The sequence below is a fragment of the Salvia hispanica genome, chromosome 3 (genome assembly GCF_029641045.1).
Source record: "Salvia hispanica isolate PSC_SH4W2 chromosome 3, Shi_PSC_v1, whole genome shotgun sequence".
Classification (NCBI taxonomy): Eukaryota; Viridiplantae; Streptophyta; class Magnoliopsida; order Lamiales; family Lamiaceae; genus Salvia; species Salvia hispanica.
The window spans coordinates 45,770,897-45,783,991 of record NC_142694.1 but is presented as its reverse complement, the minus strand read 5'-3'; the positions used below and the strand labels follow the sequence as shown (position 1 = coordinate 45,783,991).

General features: G+C 36.3%; 2 protein-coding genes across 3 annotated transcripts; one reads left to right on the top strand and one right to left on the bottom strand.

The window, feature by feature from the left end:
* Positions 1-163: 163 nt before the first annotated feature.
* LOC125210984 (3beta-hydroxysteroid-dehydrogenase/decarboxylase) lies at positions 164-6,728 on the bottom strand. Of its 2 annotated transcripts, none has more exons than XM_048110647.2 (13): positions 6,597-6,728; positions 6,194-6,435; positions 5,252-5,341; positions 4,990-5,123; positions 4,501-4,671; positions 3,988-4,113; positions 3,250-3,329; positions 2,621-2,819; positions 2,194-2,299; positions 1,354-1,528; positions 995-1,151; positions 759-825; positions 164-667 (listed from the first exon to the last, which is right to left on the bottom strand). In XM_048110647.2, exons 2-13 carry the CDS (start codon positions 6,423-6,425, stop codon positions 525-527), a joined length of 1,680 nt encoding a protein of 559 aa, XP_047966604.1. In that variant the 5' UTR covers positions 6,426-6,435; positions 6,597-6,728; the 3' UTR covers positions 164-524. The 2 variants fall into 2 exon arrangements, with proteins under 2 accessions (XP_047966604.1, XP_047966605.1); XM_048110648.2 differs by having other exon boundaries at positions 6,194-6,504; positions 6,597-6,677.
* Positions 6,729-6,893: 165 nt separating this feature from the next.
* On the top strand, positions 6,894-11,582 carry LOC125210983 (sterile alpha motif (SAM) domain-containing protein). Its single transcript, XM_048110646.2, has 10 exons — positions 6,894-7,487; positions 7,975-8,175; positions 8,864-9,208; positions 9,345-9,408; positions 9,782-9,999; positions 10,085-10,198; positions 10,538-10,643; positions 10,734-10,945; positions 11,034-11,134; positions 11,218-11,582. The coding sequence occupies exons 1-10, from the start codon at positions 6,894-6,896 to the stop codon at positions 11,360-11,362; spliced, it is 2,100 nt and encodes a 699-aa protein (XP_047966603.1). The 3' UTR covers positions 11,363-11,582.
* Positions 11,583-13,095: the final 1,513 nt, after the last annotated feature.

The following is a 13,095-nucleotide window of genomic DNA, read 5'->3' as shown; positions in this document are numbered from 1 at the left end:
TTTTGGTCTTGTGTTTTGTAAACAGTGTTGTTGTGTCACATGGTGATGAATGATGATTAGTGTAATTCACACTAGAAACTAAGGCTCAATTTTACAAATAAAATTTGGTAGATTTTTGGTGTAAATGAAAGTGCAAATTGGGTTGAACATTGATATAAACATATAGACCACACAATATGTATATATACATACATTGCATGTGAATATGCACTGGCAAAAAAAGGAATTATGAGAGGTGGCCTTGCCTGTGCATAAAAAAGGAAACAGAAGGCAAGTTAAACAACTCAATCACTACTACCATCCAAACAATAACACCACAAAACCATAATCTCTTCGCCCTAAAAGAATATATCCAGCTGCATTGGACTGGAGTAGTCACGTGCAAACGGACACCGGAATGGCACTGCCAAAAACGACACAACGTGCGAATTCCAGGTCCAAAAACTCACGCCAAAGAGCCCGTGCTTCTCTAGCTCATGCCATAAAAACCCAACAAAGTGAAATGTGGAAGCCCTTTTAACCAGTTATTGCTTTTTCCTCAAGTTAATCTTTGCCCTAGCGCGGGACTTCAGTTTGTATCCAAATGCAATTGCTGTTAGGCCTATTTTGTCGATCTGTTTCTCCTTTTTGTCGTACAGAGCAAAACAAAAAAAGAGGACGGGTAGTCCTGCAGCAAGCGAAAGGTGACATGAGCTGATGAACTGTGGTAACTGATAAGTAAAACGATGATTAGATCAGCGCATGAAATCAGGACATACCTATAGCAAAAACATTATGTGCTGAAATTGCTCCAAGGATACTGAGAAGCAATAATGAAAGAACAACCTGTTTCACGAGCAAAACAAAAAATCTTAAAACTGTCAGCTCACACATCATTCATATGCACGCTTATAGATCCATAACGAATGAAGTTGGCGTCATTGTCATGGCTTCAAGTTCAATTTTTGTACCCTGAAAATGAAATAGTGAGTTGTAGCAAAAAAGCGAAATTTACCTTGAAGAAGAGTCTATTGTCATTTCCTTTACAAAGTAATTTGAATTCCCGAGCAGTAGAATTCCATATCGAAACCACAGATAAAGCAAAATGGTGGAAAGCAGCTGCAGAGATATGAAATTTTGATCCGGAAATCTTTTCTAGTTTATATCCTAATCTGCAGCAAATATAATGAAAAGTGAGAATTTAGAGCACTGCTGATATGCAAACCCCCCCCACCCCCCCATCCTAAGTTTATGAAACATCTGCATAACTACAGCAACAGTTGGCGATTCAGATATTTCTAGTTACTCTACAGTCTGAAGTTTAGCAACATAATTAACAAGCATAAGCGAAAAAGAAAGTAAGGATATGTCTACATTTTTTCGGGTAGTTTTCCATGGACAAAGAGGAAGACTGATCCCATCAATAGAAGCTTGGAAAGTGAAGTTATGAAGGTCAATCCAGTGGCTATAAAATTATAGTAAAATGCAGCCAAGAATGCCAGTACAGTGAGTGTCAGCTTTATGTCCCTCCAAAGTAGTGTTTCAGCAACTGCAAAAGTCACCAAGATCAGGTTTATGAAATGCGTATTAGCTCCATATCAAATACTCTGATCAGGTTGTTGATCGTGTTATATACTATCGGGTTAGCACCTCACAAGATGAATCTATCAGGAATAGCAATATCAAAAGCGAATGTATAAATGTACAAAAAAAATGATAATCCGACGAAAGGAACCACGATAAAATATGCAGAAAGTGCATTATAAATTTAGGAAAATTTTTAGAGTACACGATAACAAAGAAGAGGATTGCCATGAGCAGGAACCAAGAGACACTATCGGACTCAAAATAAAACCACAGAAAAGAAGCAAAAAACTGACACTCCAGTCCACAAGTAAAACCTAAGGCTAACATATTAATCGAAATCAGAAAGTTTAACTTTAATATACTCAATTAGATTAATCTGTTTTCCCCCCAGGCAATTCCACAAAATTTGTCCAGCTTTATCCTTTTAAGTGATTCAAATTATCATTCTAGCCCTTTGCTCCTTAAATCTAAAAAAAATGGAGACATAATGGTCACATCCTGATTCGAAAAATGCTAACAAAGTTAATATATTATGCAAGATAAGGCTGAGTCGTCGCATATGCATCTGATTCAACAATGGTCAGTGATCTATTACACGAAGTTGAGCAGAAAGCAAAAGATTGGCACCTTTCCCACTGCCAAGAAGTAATTCAACTTTAGAAGGCCCCTTTCTTTCAATTTGAACACCAGCTCTCCAATGTCGGTATGAGTCAATAGTTCTTCTAATTCCCTCCTGCAGAAAAAATATCAACTTAGGATCATCAGAAAAAATTAACAATAGTACAATTTAACATCCCATGAGGCCGCATAATCTGAGATGACCCTTTCTTTTCTACTGGATAGAGATGGTTGACAATTCCCAAAGGAAACAACTAGCATACAAACACCTTTGGCATTCATTTGGCAAAATTTAATCTAGCTGAAGAAAACTCTAGGATGACTCAACAAAAAATTGTTGATTGAAATGGTACGCTATCTACCCACCCCTTATATTAAACTATCCCTATGGTAAAAGAAAGTAAGTTAACTCATCAAATGTCCATGCCTAACAGACCTGTAGGGGTACAATCGGGGTGTAGCCAAGAAGGTCATTTGCTTTCGAACAATCAAAGGTTCTGCTGACAGACAGAAGTCGAACTCTTGAAGGTATCAACTGTGGTACCTTCATTCCAAAAGGTGCAAATATTTTATACATTAACTCCGCCATATGCGCAATTGGCATCACAAGGAAGGCAGGAACTTTGGTTCTTGGCCTGCATGGACAACATCAGAAATTAAGGTACCATGTATTGCTTGTAGCAGAACATATAAATAAGCAGTAGCCCAGGAAAGGGTTTGTTGTAGAACCATGCACAGAAAATCTAAATAAACAACAGAGCAAAAAAGTATTTGTGAAAAAGCAAATTTCAATGATAAAGTCAACATGATTACGGCTATCCTCCAGACATATGTCTGACTATAGCAAAAGCGCAAAGTCCACAACAAACGAGCTTGCTCGAAAATATTTGTTGGTTTGACTGGTAATAATAGACCATTGTAGGAAAAATTCAGAAATTCTGTACATGAGGTTCAGGTTGCACCCTGATAGATTCTATTGAAGATTTGAAATGTTATAAGAATACAAGAGGATAGATATTTGATAACTGCTTGGAGGGGCGAACTCGATATTTGATACAAAAGTACCTTTCATAGCCAAGACCTTCCAGAATGATAGAGACGAACTCCCAAAATTTAAGTGGTTCCCCATTGGTAATGAAATATGCCTGCAAGCACGACCGTGCAAATTAACAACTATGTCACCATGGTTTCCATCCTCAGTCAATAAAACAACCCTATGCGCAAAGCTTCTTGTTAAATCAAATGAGCTAGCACTAAAGTAAAATCTCAAAAGTCTTATGCATTTGAAATATACACCCCCAAGCAGAACAGTTATACATTTAACAAACTACAGTATCCAATGCATATACAGACAGTGGAGGAAATCTGGCCCAATGTGTTAGAAAATGCATTGTGCTGCAGTGGGATCAGAACATAAATTTGACAAACTCGAGGAAGTTATTTATAATGTTGCATAAAAATATTTAAACCAAATATATATACGCGCTTTTACTTCAGGCAAAACAGCTAGGATTGCAGCATGGGTTTTTTTATCTATATTGAATTAATACCAAGTAGAAGATGATAACATCATAGCAAACTTTGAACACCACAAACCAATTATTTGGTCTCTATAAACACCTACTTTCTTTGAGACTGAAAACATCCTCAAGCATGCTCAAACAGTAAAAATGTAAGCAGACTCAGTAAGTAAGATAATTTAGTGGTTTAACAAACTAAAGCATTTGAACTAGAACTAAGGGCTTAAAATATTCTGGTCAGCTGGGACCTGCAATAAAATCACAAATGCAAATAAAAATCTACCTGTCCAGATGCTTTATCTGCTGTTGCCCCTCCAGATGCCAAAGCTCGCTCGGCACAAATGTGAGCATGTGCAACATTCTCAACATAGGTAAAGTCATACATGTTCTTACCATCTCCAATGATGAACTGGACACTCCACACATCAAAGAAGTTAACAGAGTTTGATTTTGAGATTTTGATAATTCATTATGAACTAAATGTCATTGCACACCAATATAATATCAGATCAGAGTTTCAGGATCTGAGGATTACTGAAAAACGACTAACAGAAAGGAAATCCATAGCAACATTTATATAAGAGTTAAGATGAATTCATGACCACAAATTTCTCAGTCCCAATGCTCAAGCAGAAGCAGGCAGTATAACACAATTACTACAAAATGTAAACCCAATGCACGAAAATGAGTCACAGGATTCCTTTTATTAGTCTCATGCATAATAAAGTTTCCAGTATCTAATCATGGAGGAGCAAGATTCGACAGATGGATAGAAAAAGCCAATACTTATCGTTACCTTTAATTTCCCAGACCTTGCTGCAGAAACTAATGATGGAACAAACAACCTATCACCAGGGCCAAAAATACTGCTAGGTCGAATGCAGCATGTTAGAAGTCCATATGAACCATTTGAATTGATAACTAGGGATTCTCCTTCAGCTTTTGTGTCAGAGTACGAATCATAGTGCTGAAAATCAATACAATATTTCAAGATTTAGGTACGGTTTAGATGAGTGTGACCCATGAAGTAGCCAAGCAATGTCAAACTTCGGCATTCACGAGATTGATTTGAATAAGGTATACAAGACTAATCAGTCAGGGAGGGGGAGAGAAGAAAGAATAAGAAAAAAGTGGATGGAATAGATACTTCATACTTCAAATAAAAAATGATGCATTCAAATTATTTAAATAAAGAAATTTTGTCAGCAATAATACAAATATCGCGTCTAGCTCAGAATCATACAGATAGAAAACCATTTCGAAAATGCATAACCCTTCCATTTACCTTAGCAGGATAGGGTAATGATTCATTTCCATTAGATATACCATGGACTCCATCAAAGACAACACTTGGAGAACTTGTATATATAAGCCTTTTAATTTTCAGCTTAGAACATGCATCAAGAATGTTCTGGGTTCCTGTTAGACATGTATACAGAATAAGTAAAAGAGTAAACGCGGCAGCTGTAGTGAAGAATTAGATGCATACAAGGAATAACCAAAAAACACTTACTTTTGCTAATGTACACAATGCCCAGAAAACTAACCTTGTACGTTGACAGAATAATGTAGCCGATAGTTATTAATGGATGAATCCGGAGCAGCCATATGGAATACAACCACAACTCCTATGCAAGCTGCAATAGGGATGAAGCTGACTGGAATTATTCCAAACAACACTATATACTGAACTTAAAAATAAATAAATAAACTGAAGCACAGTATGTCAATGAAGAAGTGTGCAAGGGATAAAAACATATTACTACGTACATGATAACAGATTCTTAGATGTGCATCACAAATTCTAGGCATCTATGGTTTCACACTATCAGCAGTACAAGACTTCTTAAAGATTTAGGACAAGGGCATGACCATAGCTATCCATTACGAACAACTTCTCAACAAGTAAACGGTATTTTATGTCAATGAATCACTTTCTATGTTAATGAAGAAATGCACAAGTAATCAAATGAGTTGCATCATTACAGATTCTTAGCAAGCACATTCTAATTCCAAAGCTGAATGCTGCTTGATGTGCATTATGCATCTTTGATAAAAAAAGTCAGCCGTGGAACTGAAAAAGAAAGCCATCCATCAAAAGCTAAGTGCATGCATCAGTAGAAGTTCGCTTCATTTCAACAAAATTAACTTCTCAGGTTAAATCTCAGCATCAATCCACGCCCATCAAATTCTTAATCCTGATATAGTTTGACTCGTGATGTCTCAAGCAATTACAAGGAGATAGAAATTGTCAACCAGCTCTAGTCTCGAGCTCTCGTTATATTCTACCTCTCTTAAACTTGCTTAAATGGTTTATAAGACAATCCAACGACATCCATAGTGATCATAAGCTAGATAAAACATGCGAAGCAAACTCCACTATTGCCTATTCCTCAACTCAGCCACATTTCCAAAAAAGCATACACAAATGCATACTCCTATATTAATTATTAACCCTAAATTAACAAGATGATACTGTAATAACCAACCCTTAAACACTTGTGCTTTATCGCGAAGATCTACAGACACATAGTCGGCCCGGCCAGACTTCAGAGCTTCGCCGAGAACCCCATTCTCCTCGTCGCTGTCGAGCTCGATGGTGGGCCCCAAATCCCCAATGCGAACCGAATACATGCCGTATCTGATGAGCATCACCACCAGATGCCGCGCCGCAAATCCCCTGCCACCGGTCACCAAGCACCACTTCTCTTCGCCGCCCATTTTCCCGGCGCTGAGCACCAAAGACGATGTCAAAGCGACGTCGTATCAGCCGAAAACAGCCGGAATTAAAATGTGTAAACTGAATTATCAGTCAATTGCTGATCAACGAACTAATCAAATTTGCATTGCTACAGAAATTGAAATGGAAATTTTGATGGCTGGAGATTTCACCTGGATCTTCGAACTGAAAATGCGATCGACTGATTAACGAATTGAATTATGAAATTAAAACACAAAATTATGCCATTATCAGAATAAAAAATTATAATTTGAAAGACTCAAACCATAACGTGGCTGTTTATCTCCCACAATCGATATAAAAATTTTGGAATATTCAGAAAAGGCGTGGGGAACATCATGAAAATACTTTAAATTATAAAATTAAACAATTTCCCTCCATTTATCTCCTGCTTATATTTGAAAATAAGAGCAATCTGCAGTCCTTCCTCGAGCTCGAACATCTAATCAATGGCGCCCCCTTCCAAATCAAAATTCAGCCCTATTTCCCCATCCTCTTCAAAATTTCTCAATATCGCATTGGATGATGACGATTTCCAAGACTACCCTTCCCCATCTCCCAGAACCAGGTCAATCCTGCCGCTTAAACCAAGCAATTTGACGGCTCATCGCCCATCGAAACCCCCGAAAAGACGGAAACTGGCGAATCTCGAGAAGGAAAATCGTAACGTTGCTGAAGCAGATTCAGATTTGGGTTGTGGGCTGGACTCAATTGAACCGACACTTGATTTTTTGAATAATAAAAGGGTTAGAGATTGCACTCGCGCTGATAATGTGGGTGAGTCGAGAAATTTAGAGCCAATCAGAGAAGATGAAGAAGGAAACTGCCGCGAAGAAGCTTCGGAAGGAAGCTCGCGGCTCGATGTGCTGCTCAAGCTGTGTGCTGAGGTGGATGAGACGGGTAGTGATGATGCTGGCGATGATATGAAATGTGATGTTGTGATTTCATGCCCTCTCTGTGGGACTGATTTATCTGAGTTGAGCGATGAAGGGAGGCATATTCACACTAATGAGTGCCTGGATAATGTGGAGGCCCCTGCTCATGTGAGAAATTTTGCTTGTTTTCTTTGATTTTGTGTAGCTTTTGTTATGTGTGTGCTGTTTTAGTATGCAGTTTTGTGCTATATTTAGGTTTATTTCATCCTAATTTGTGGCTGTGCCAATCTATAATGTGATTTATTTATTGTGCCTTTGAAATCTGAGGTGGAAGAAATATTCGCTTTATGATGTTGTGTGGATGTGTTAGAGAGGTATCAACTTGCATTTGCAGGATTCAGAATTCATAGTGGAGGTTGAGGCTGCTACTATAATTGGATGGTCTAAGCTAACAGAAAACTTGGCTTTAGGCCTAATAACTAAATCTGAAGGATTCTTAGAGTTCAATGTGTCATTAGGTGCCTTGTTATTGTAATTTGCAGGAAAAAGATGTTTCAGATTAATTGGGATCTAAGTTGGAGATATTGGATCTGTTGCTCAATTGATAGCTGCCATAGATATTGTTTTTATCTGAGATTAACATAATGGGTTTCAGGTGGCTGCCGGTAATGATGACGCAGGAGCTAATCAGTGTCCTGGCCAAGTATTAGATGGTTCTCCTCTAAAACCTTTGACAACTGATGTGGATGTTTCTCCAGTTGTAGAGTGGCTACGCAACTTGGGCCTTGGAAAATATGAAGAAATTTTTGTTAGACAAGAGATTGACTGGGATGCACTGCAAACACTGGAAGAAGAGGTTTGTACTGTTTCTTGATTGTAGCTGCGGGCATTTTTTATGCTTTGTGGTAGGGCCTTTATAATTTATATGATTCTGGCACTTGGGAATCACTGAATTAGTAACTGCATTCTCTAGAAATTTGCTGTAGGACAATTGTTTCTTTGGCATTATATAATGCAATGATACTAATTTGTAAAACTGTATTATGGCTATTGCACAAGAAATGTAACATTATGAAAAAGGTGTGATTATAGTTCGGAATCGTGCAACCAGTGTTAGAATAAATGTTCATGCTAAAACATGAAACAAACTGCCTAACGAAACTATCGAAGGGATTTCAGAAATTTAAGTCCGCAGCTTCAAACTCATGTGTGAATCTGTGATATAGTGCTGGATTAATATTTTGGAGATAATTTGATTTATCAGTGAAATTGATTCTCAATCTGTTGACATATATTTGAACCTGCGGATGTGCCTTCCAATATGCAAGAATAGATAAATTATAATATATGAACATATAATTTTTGTGCAATAATGAAATCGTGTAAGCATGCCTAGGAATTTTAGTTTGTGATAGACAAGTACCTTTTTACAACATGGGCTGATGCCATCCCCCATGCATTAGGTGCTTAGGCTTACCAAGTTGGTACTATATGGATCCTTTCTTCATCGTTTATACACTAAAGAATCAATTGTCTTATTGCAGGATCTGTGTAACATTGGCATTACAACACTTGGTCCAAGGAAAAAAATTCTTCATGCTCTCAGCGAGCTAAGGAGTGAGTTGACCAGGATGGTGGAACCAAAGACAAATCCCTCAAGAAGTGTACCAGATGAAACTAAACTAGGGATGAACAAGTTAATAACAGATTTTTTTCCGGGTTCTCACCCTGTTAAAAGAGCTGAAACTGGTACTAATGGACAAAGTAGTGTTCCGAGAAGTAAGGCAAATACTAGCAATAGGAGAACGGAAAAGAAAGATCATGTAAGAAATGGGAAACAGAAAGATGTTCCTTCGTGGTGTAGCATTCCTGGTACACAATTTCGTGTGGTAAGTTATGCTTTCGACATAGTTATTCTGCAATTCTTTTATTGATAGTTAGTGTGAGTTGATAGTGTAGGTGAGATATTAATTTTGAGTTCATATTATAAATTCATCCTAATGTTAAGTTTCATATATTTTGCAGGATGGCTTTAAGTATCTAAGAAGGGATTGTTCTCATTATTTTCTCACTCACTTCCATTTAGATCGTAAGTCCTAGTGGATAAAGTTAAAGAAATGTTAGTAGGATATGACTTTTTTTGACTTGATTTAGCTTGTCAATTTCTGCAAAATAGAAATGTCCAATTGTAAGTTATATGAATAACGAGAGATGCGAAAAATACAAATAGGTGAGAAACATAGTGCTCGTGCTGATGCGTTTAGCACTATAAACTGCAAGAATCACCTTTAACTTGAAGCAAGCAAGGGTGATAAAATGAACAAGGCTTAGATGATTGAACGCTTGTCTGTTGAAAAAGTTGAAGGACTCAAACAACCTTACGCCGCCCACTTTGTTGAAATTTGTAATTGTTTGGAAGAAGGGGAGTTACTTAAGACATTATGTTTCCCTTCTATCTGCAGATTATCAAGGACTTACGAAGTCCTTCAGTCATGGAGTGATATATTGCTCCCTAATTACAGCAAAGCTAGTCAATCTGAAACTTGGAATTCCATGGGCAAATATTCAAGTTTTGCCTCTCCGTGAAAAGATAAATATTGCAGGCACGAATGTAACTTGCTTTGATGCTAATCACTGCCCTGGTGCGATCATAATGTTATTTGAACCACCTAATGGTAAGGTGTGTACAAAAACTATTGAAAAACATCTCTTTTAGTTTTAGTGTTTTTGGTGTTTCTCTAAGTTAGGTTCTATTCATATTGCAGCCTGTATTACACACTGGTGATTTTCGATTCTGTGAGGAAATGACAGAGCTGTTCAATTTGCAAGCTTGTCCAGTCCACACTCTCATCCTTGACACAACCTACTGCAATCCCCAGGTAATAGATGCTGAAAGCTAAGAACTATTTTTGTTCCTAATTATATGTATAGAGTCAATGTGGCTTCACATATACTTGAACTCTTCTTGTACTTTTCAAAGACAAGTATCATATAGAAAGTATCGATATGTCAAACATAACATATGTTTCAGAAATGATCCTTACCTCTATGAATCTTCTCTGTGTCTCATAGATCCCATTTATATCAGGGTCTTTTTATTCCACCTACCACTCTATAGCAACATGATGTGTGGGATTGTATTTGTACCTATCTTCTCCTAGCACCTGCTACTTCTTTATCCTGTTAAATTGATGATTGCTTCTTGTCCACTGTTGTAGTATGACTTTCCGAAACAGGAGGCCATAATCCAGTTTGTCATTGATTCCATCCGAGCTGAAGCTTTCAACCCAAAGACCTTGTTTCTAATTGGCAGCTATACCATTGGTAGGTGTCTATAATACGAATTCAGAGAACAGTTATTTGTCCGTTTGTAAACTATGATTTCAACACATCCAATACTTTGGTTTGAGACAGGAAAAGAAAGGGTGTTTCTAGAGGTTGCTAAAACACTGCACAAGAAAGTCTATGTCACTGCTGCAAAACTACGAATCTTGGAATGTCTTGGATTCAAACAGGAAGATATGCAATGGTTCACCACAAATGAACAGGAGAGCCATATTCACGTCGTTCCCATGTGGAGTATTGCCAGTTTCAAGAGACTAGACCATATGGCTAAACATTACATGGTAGTGAAAATGGATCTCATAAATATTCAGCCTGTTTTAACACATGCTTATTCTTGCAGTTACATGAATATTTTCTTCAATCTTGTAGGGTCGGTTTAGTCTGATTGTTGCATTTTCGCCTACTGGTTGGTCGTTCGGTAAAGGAAAGAAGTCGACTGGGAGAAGGTGGCAGAAGGGCACTATGATAAGGTCCAAATTTCCTACAAGTCCATTCGGTTTGACAAAACATCTCGCATTCTAACTTGTGTTATGATGTTTTTATACTTGTTCAGATACGAGGTACCATACAGCGAACACAGCAGCTTCATGGAGCTGAAGGAGTTCGTAAAATTGATATCTCCTGCAAACATCATCCCGAGCGTGAACAATCACGGCCCAGATTCGCAGAATTCAATGGTATCCCAACTCTTGTCTTAAGCAAACTCCAAAATCAATGTTGTAAGCAAACGCATATAAACATAAGTGCTGCATAATTATCCTACTTCATTGATAAAAAAAAATGCAAAAATACAGAGACATGTATATAATTAGGCATGCACAAACCGAACCGAACCGTCGGTTCACGAACCGGAACCGGCAACGGCGGTTTGAACCGGCAGACGGTTTGGCGGTTCTAGCGGGCCGGTTCAGGTTCAAAAAAATGTGAAACCGGAACTGCCGGTTCAATTGTTAAACCGGCGGTTCAATTAAAAAATATTTATTTATAAAATTTGATTTTTATATATTAAAAATAATTTTTACAAATAAATGAATATATGAAATTCATAATATAATAGCCCAGGGAAGTGTTATATTGTTAACTCAATACTTAGTTGTTAACTACAACTAAATAATAGCCATTAGATATTTAAATTAACGGTCTAGATTATCAACCTTGAAATGTCAATACGATAAAAAAAACAAATAAGGGTATTAAGGTCAATTTACAACAAATTAGTTGTAACTAACTTTTGAAAAACATCTCATAACTTTAAAACGTATATAACTTTCTCGATTTAAATTATTTTTTCGCACAACATATATCAAATTAAAGATAATTTCATAAGGATTCTAACGAGATTTCACTTGCATATGTTCCGACGTCAAAATTTGAAAAAAAAATTGAAATTTTTTTATTTTTTCGTACAACACAAATGTCAAAATAGTATATAAAATATGTCAATATAATACATGTAGAATGTCAATATAAGCAACGTGTTAACATTCTCAAAGCATTGTGTTGATATTTTTGATACACTATATTGACATTTTCATCCAAAAACCCTAATTTGATCTCCTCCGTCCTAGCTAAGATGACACGTCCCTTTTTTCACGTATTTTGAAAAAATGATAATAAATAGTTAAAGTGAAGAGAAAATAAAGTAAAAAAGATAATAATATAGAAGATAGTGTCTTCTACAATATTCTCGATTTTAATTGTCTCTATTTTAACTATTTATCATCATATTTTTCAAAACAAGTGCGAAAAAGAACGTGTCATCTTGTCTGGTGTTACTTTAAGAGGTGGTGACACCCTAACACTCCCTTTACTCCTACTACTCTATCTTCTATTATTATAATTTAACAACAAATATTATTACATGAACTATTATTCATTAGTTTTTTATCATTATCGATTTGCTTATGTTTATAAAGTTATGTATATGTTAACTAATAAATACTATTATACACATTAAAAGAATAATTATTATACAAATTGTATAAACCTAACGATAACTATTATACAAATAAATATTTGTCTATATACAATTCATATTTCTCAATAATTATTTATATTTATTTTTATCTATCAAGAATATATTCAAATAATAATTTTTTTTATATATATTATAAAAAAAATAAAGAAAAGTAGAAGACAAAAGAGAGTTTTGTATCCCACATTAGAAAAAGATGAATGAATGATCTAAACATGTAGTTATAAAAGAAAATATTTCAACATATTTTGTCCCACATTGAAAGTGAAACATAAAACATTCAAGGATGTCTCTAAAAATGAGAAAATCAAGAATGGTTTCATAGAATGCATAAGCAAAAAAAAATTAAATTAAACCGGTGAATCGGCCCGGAACTGGCAGTTTTGGCCGGAAAATCGCCAGTTTTGAACCGTCGTTGGAACAGGCGATTTTTTGAACTGTGTGCTCACCTATATA

Coding starts and splice junctions, on each gene's coding strand:
- LOC125210984 (XM_048110647.2), bottom strand. CDS start 6,425: ATGGGCGGCGAAGAGAAGTGGTGCTTGGTGACCGGTGGCAGGGGATTT. Junction 5,342..6,193: donor TAAAGCACAAGTGTTTAAGG/GTTGGTTATTAC, acceptor TCCCTATTGCAG/CTTGCATAGGAGTTGTGGTT. Junction 4,672..4,989: donor CATTACCCTATCCTGCTAAG/GTAAATGGAAGG, acceptor ATTGATTTTCAG/CACTATGATTCGTACTCTGA.
- LOC125210983 (XM_048110646.2), top strand. CDS start 6,894: ATGGCGCCCCCTTCCAAATCAAAATTCAGCCCTATTTCCCCATCCTCT. Junction 7,488..7,974: donor ATGTGGAGGCCCCTGCTCAT/GTGAGAAATTTT, acceptor AATGGGTTTCAG/GTGGCTGCCGGTAATGATGA. Junction 10,644..10,733: donor AATTGGCAGCTATACCATTG/GTAGGTGTCTAT, acceptor GGTTTGAGACAG/GAAAAGAAAGGGTGTTTCTA.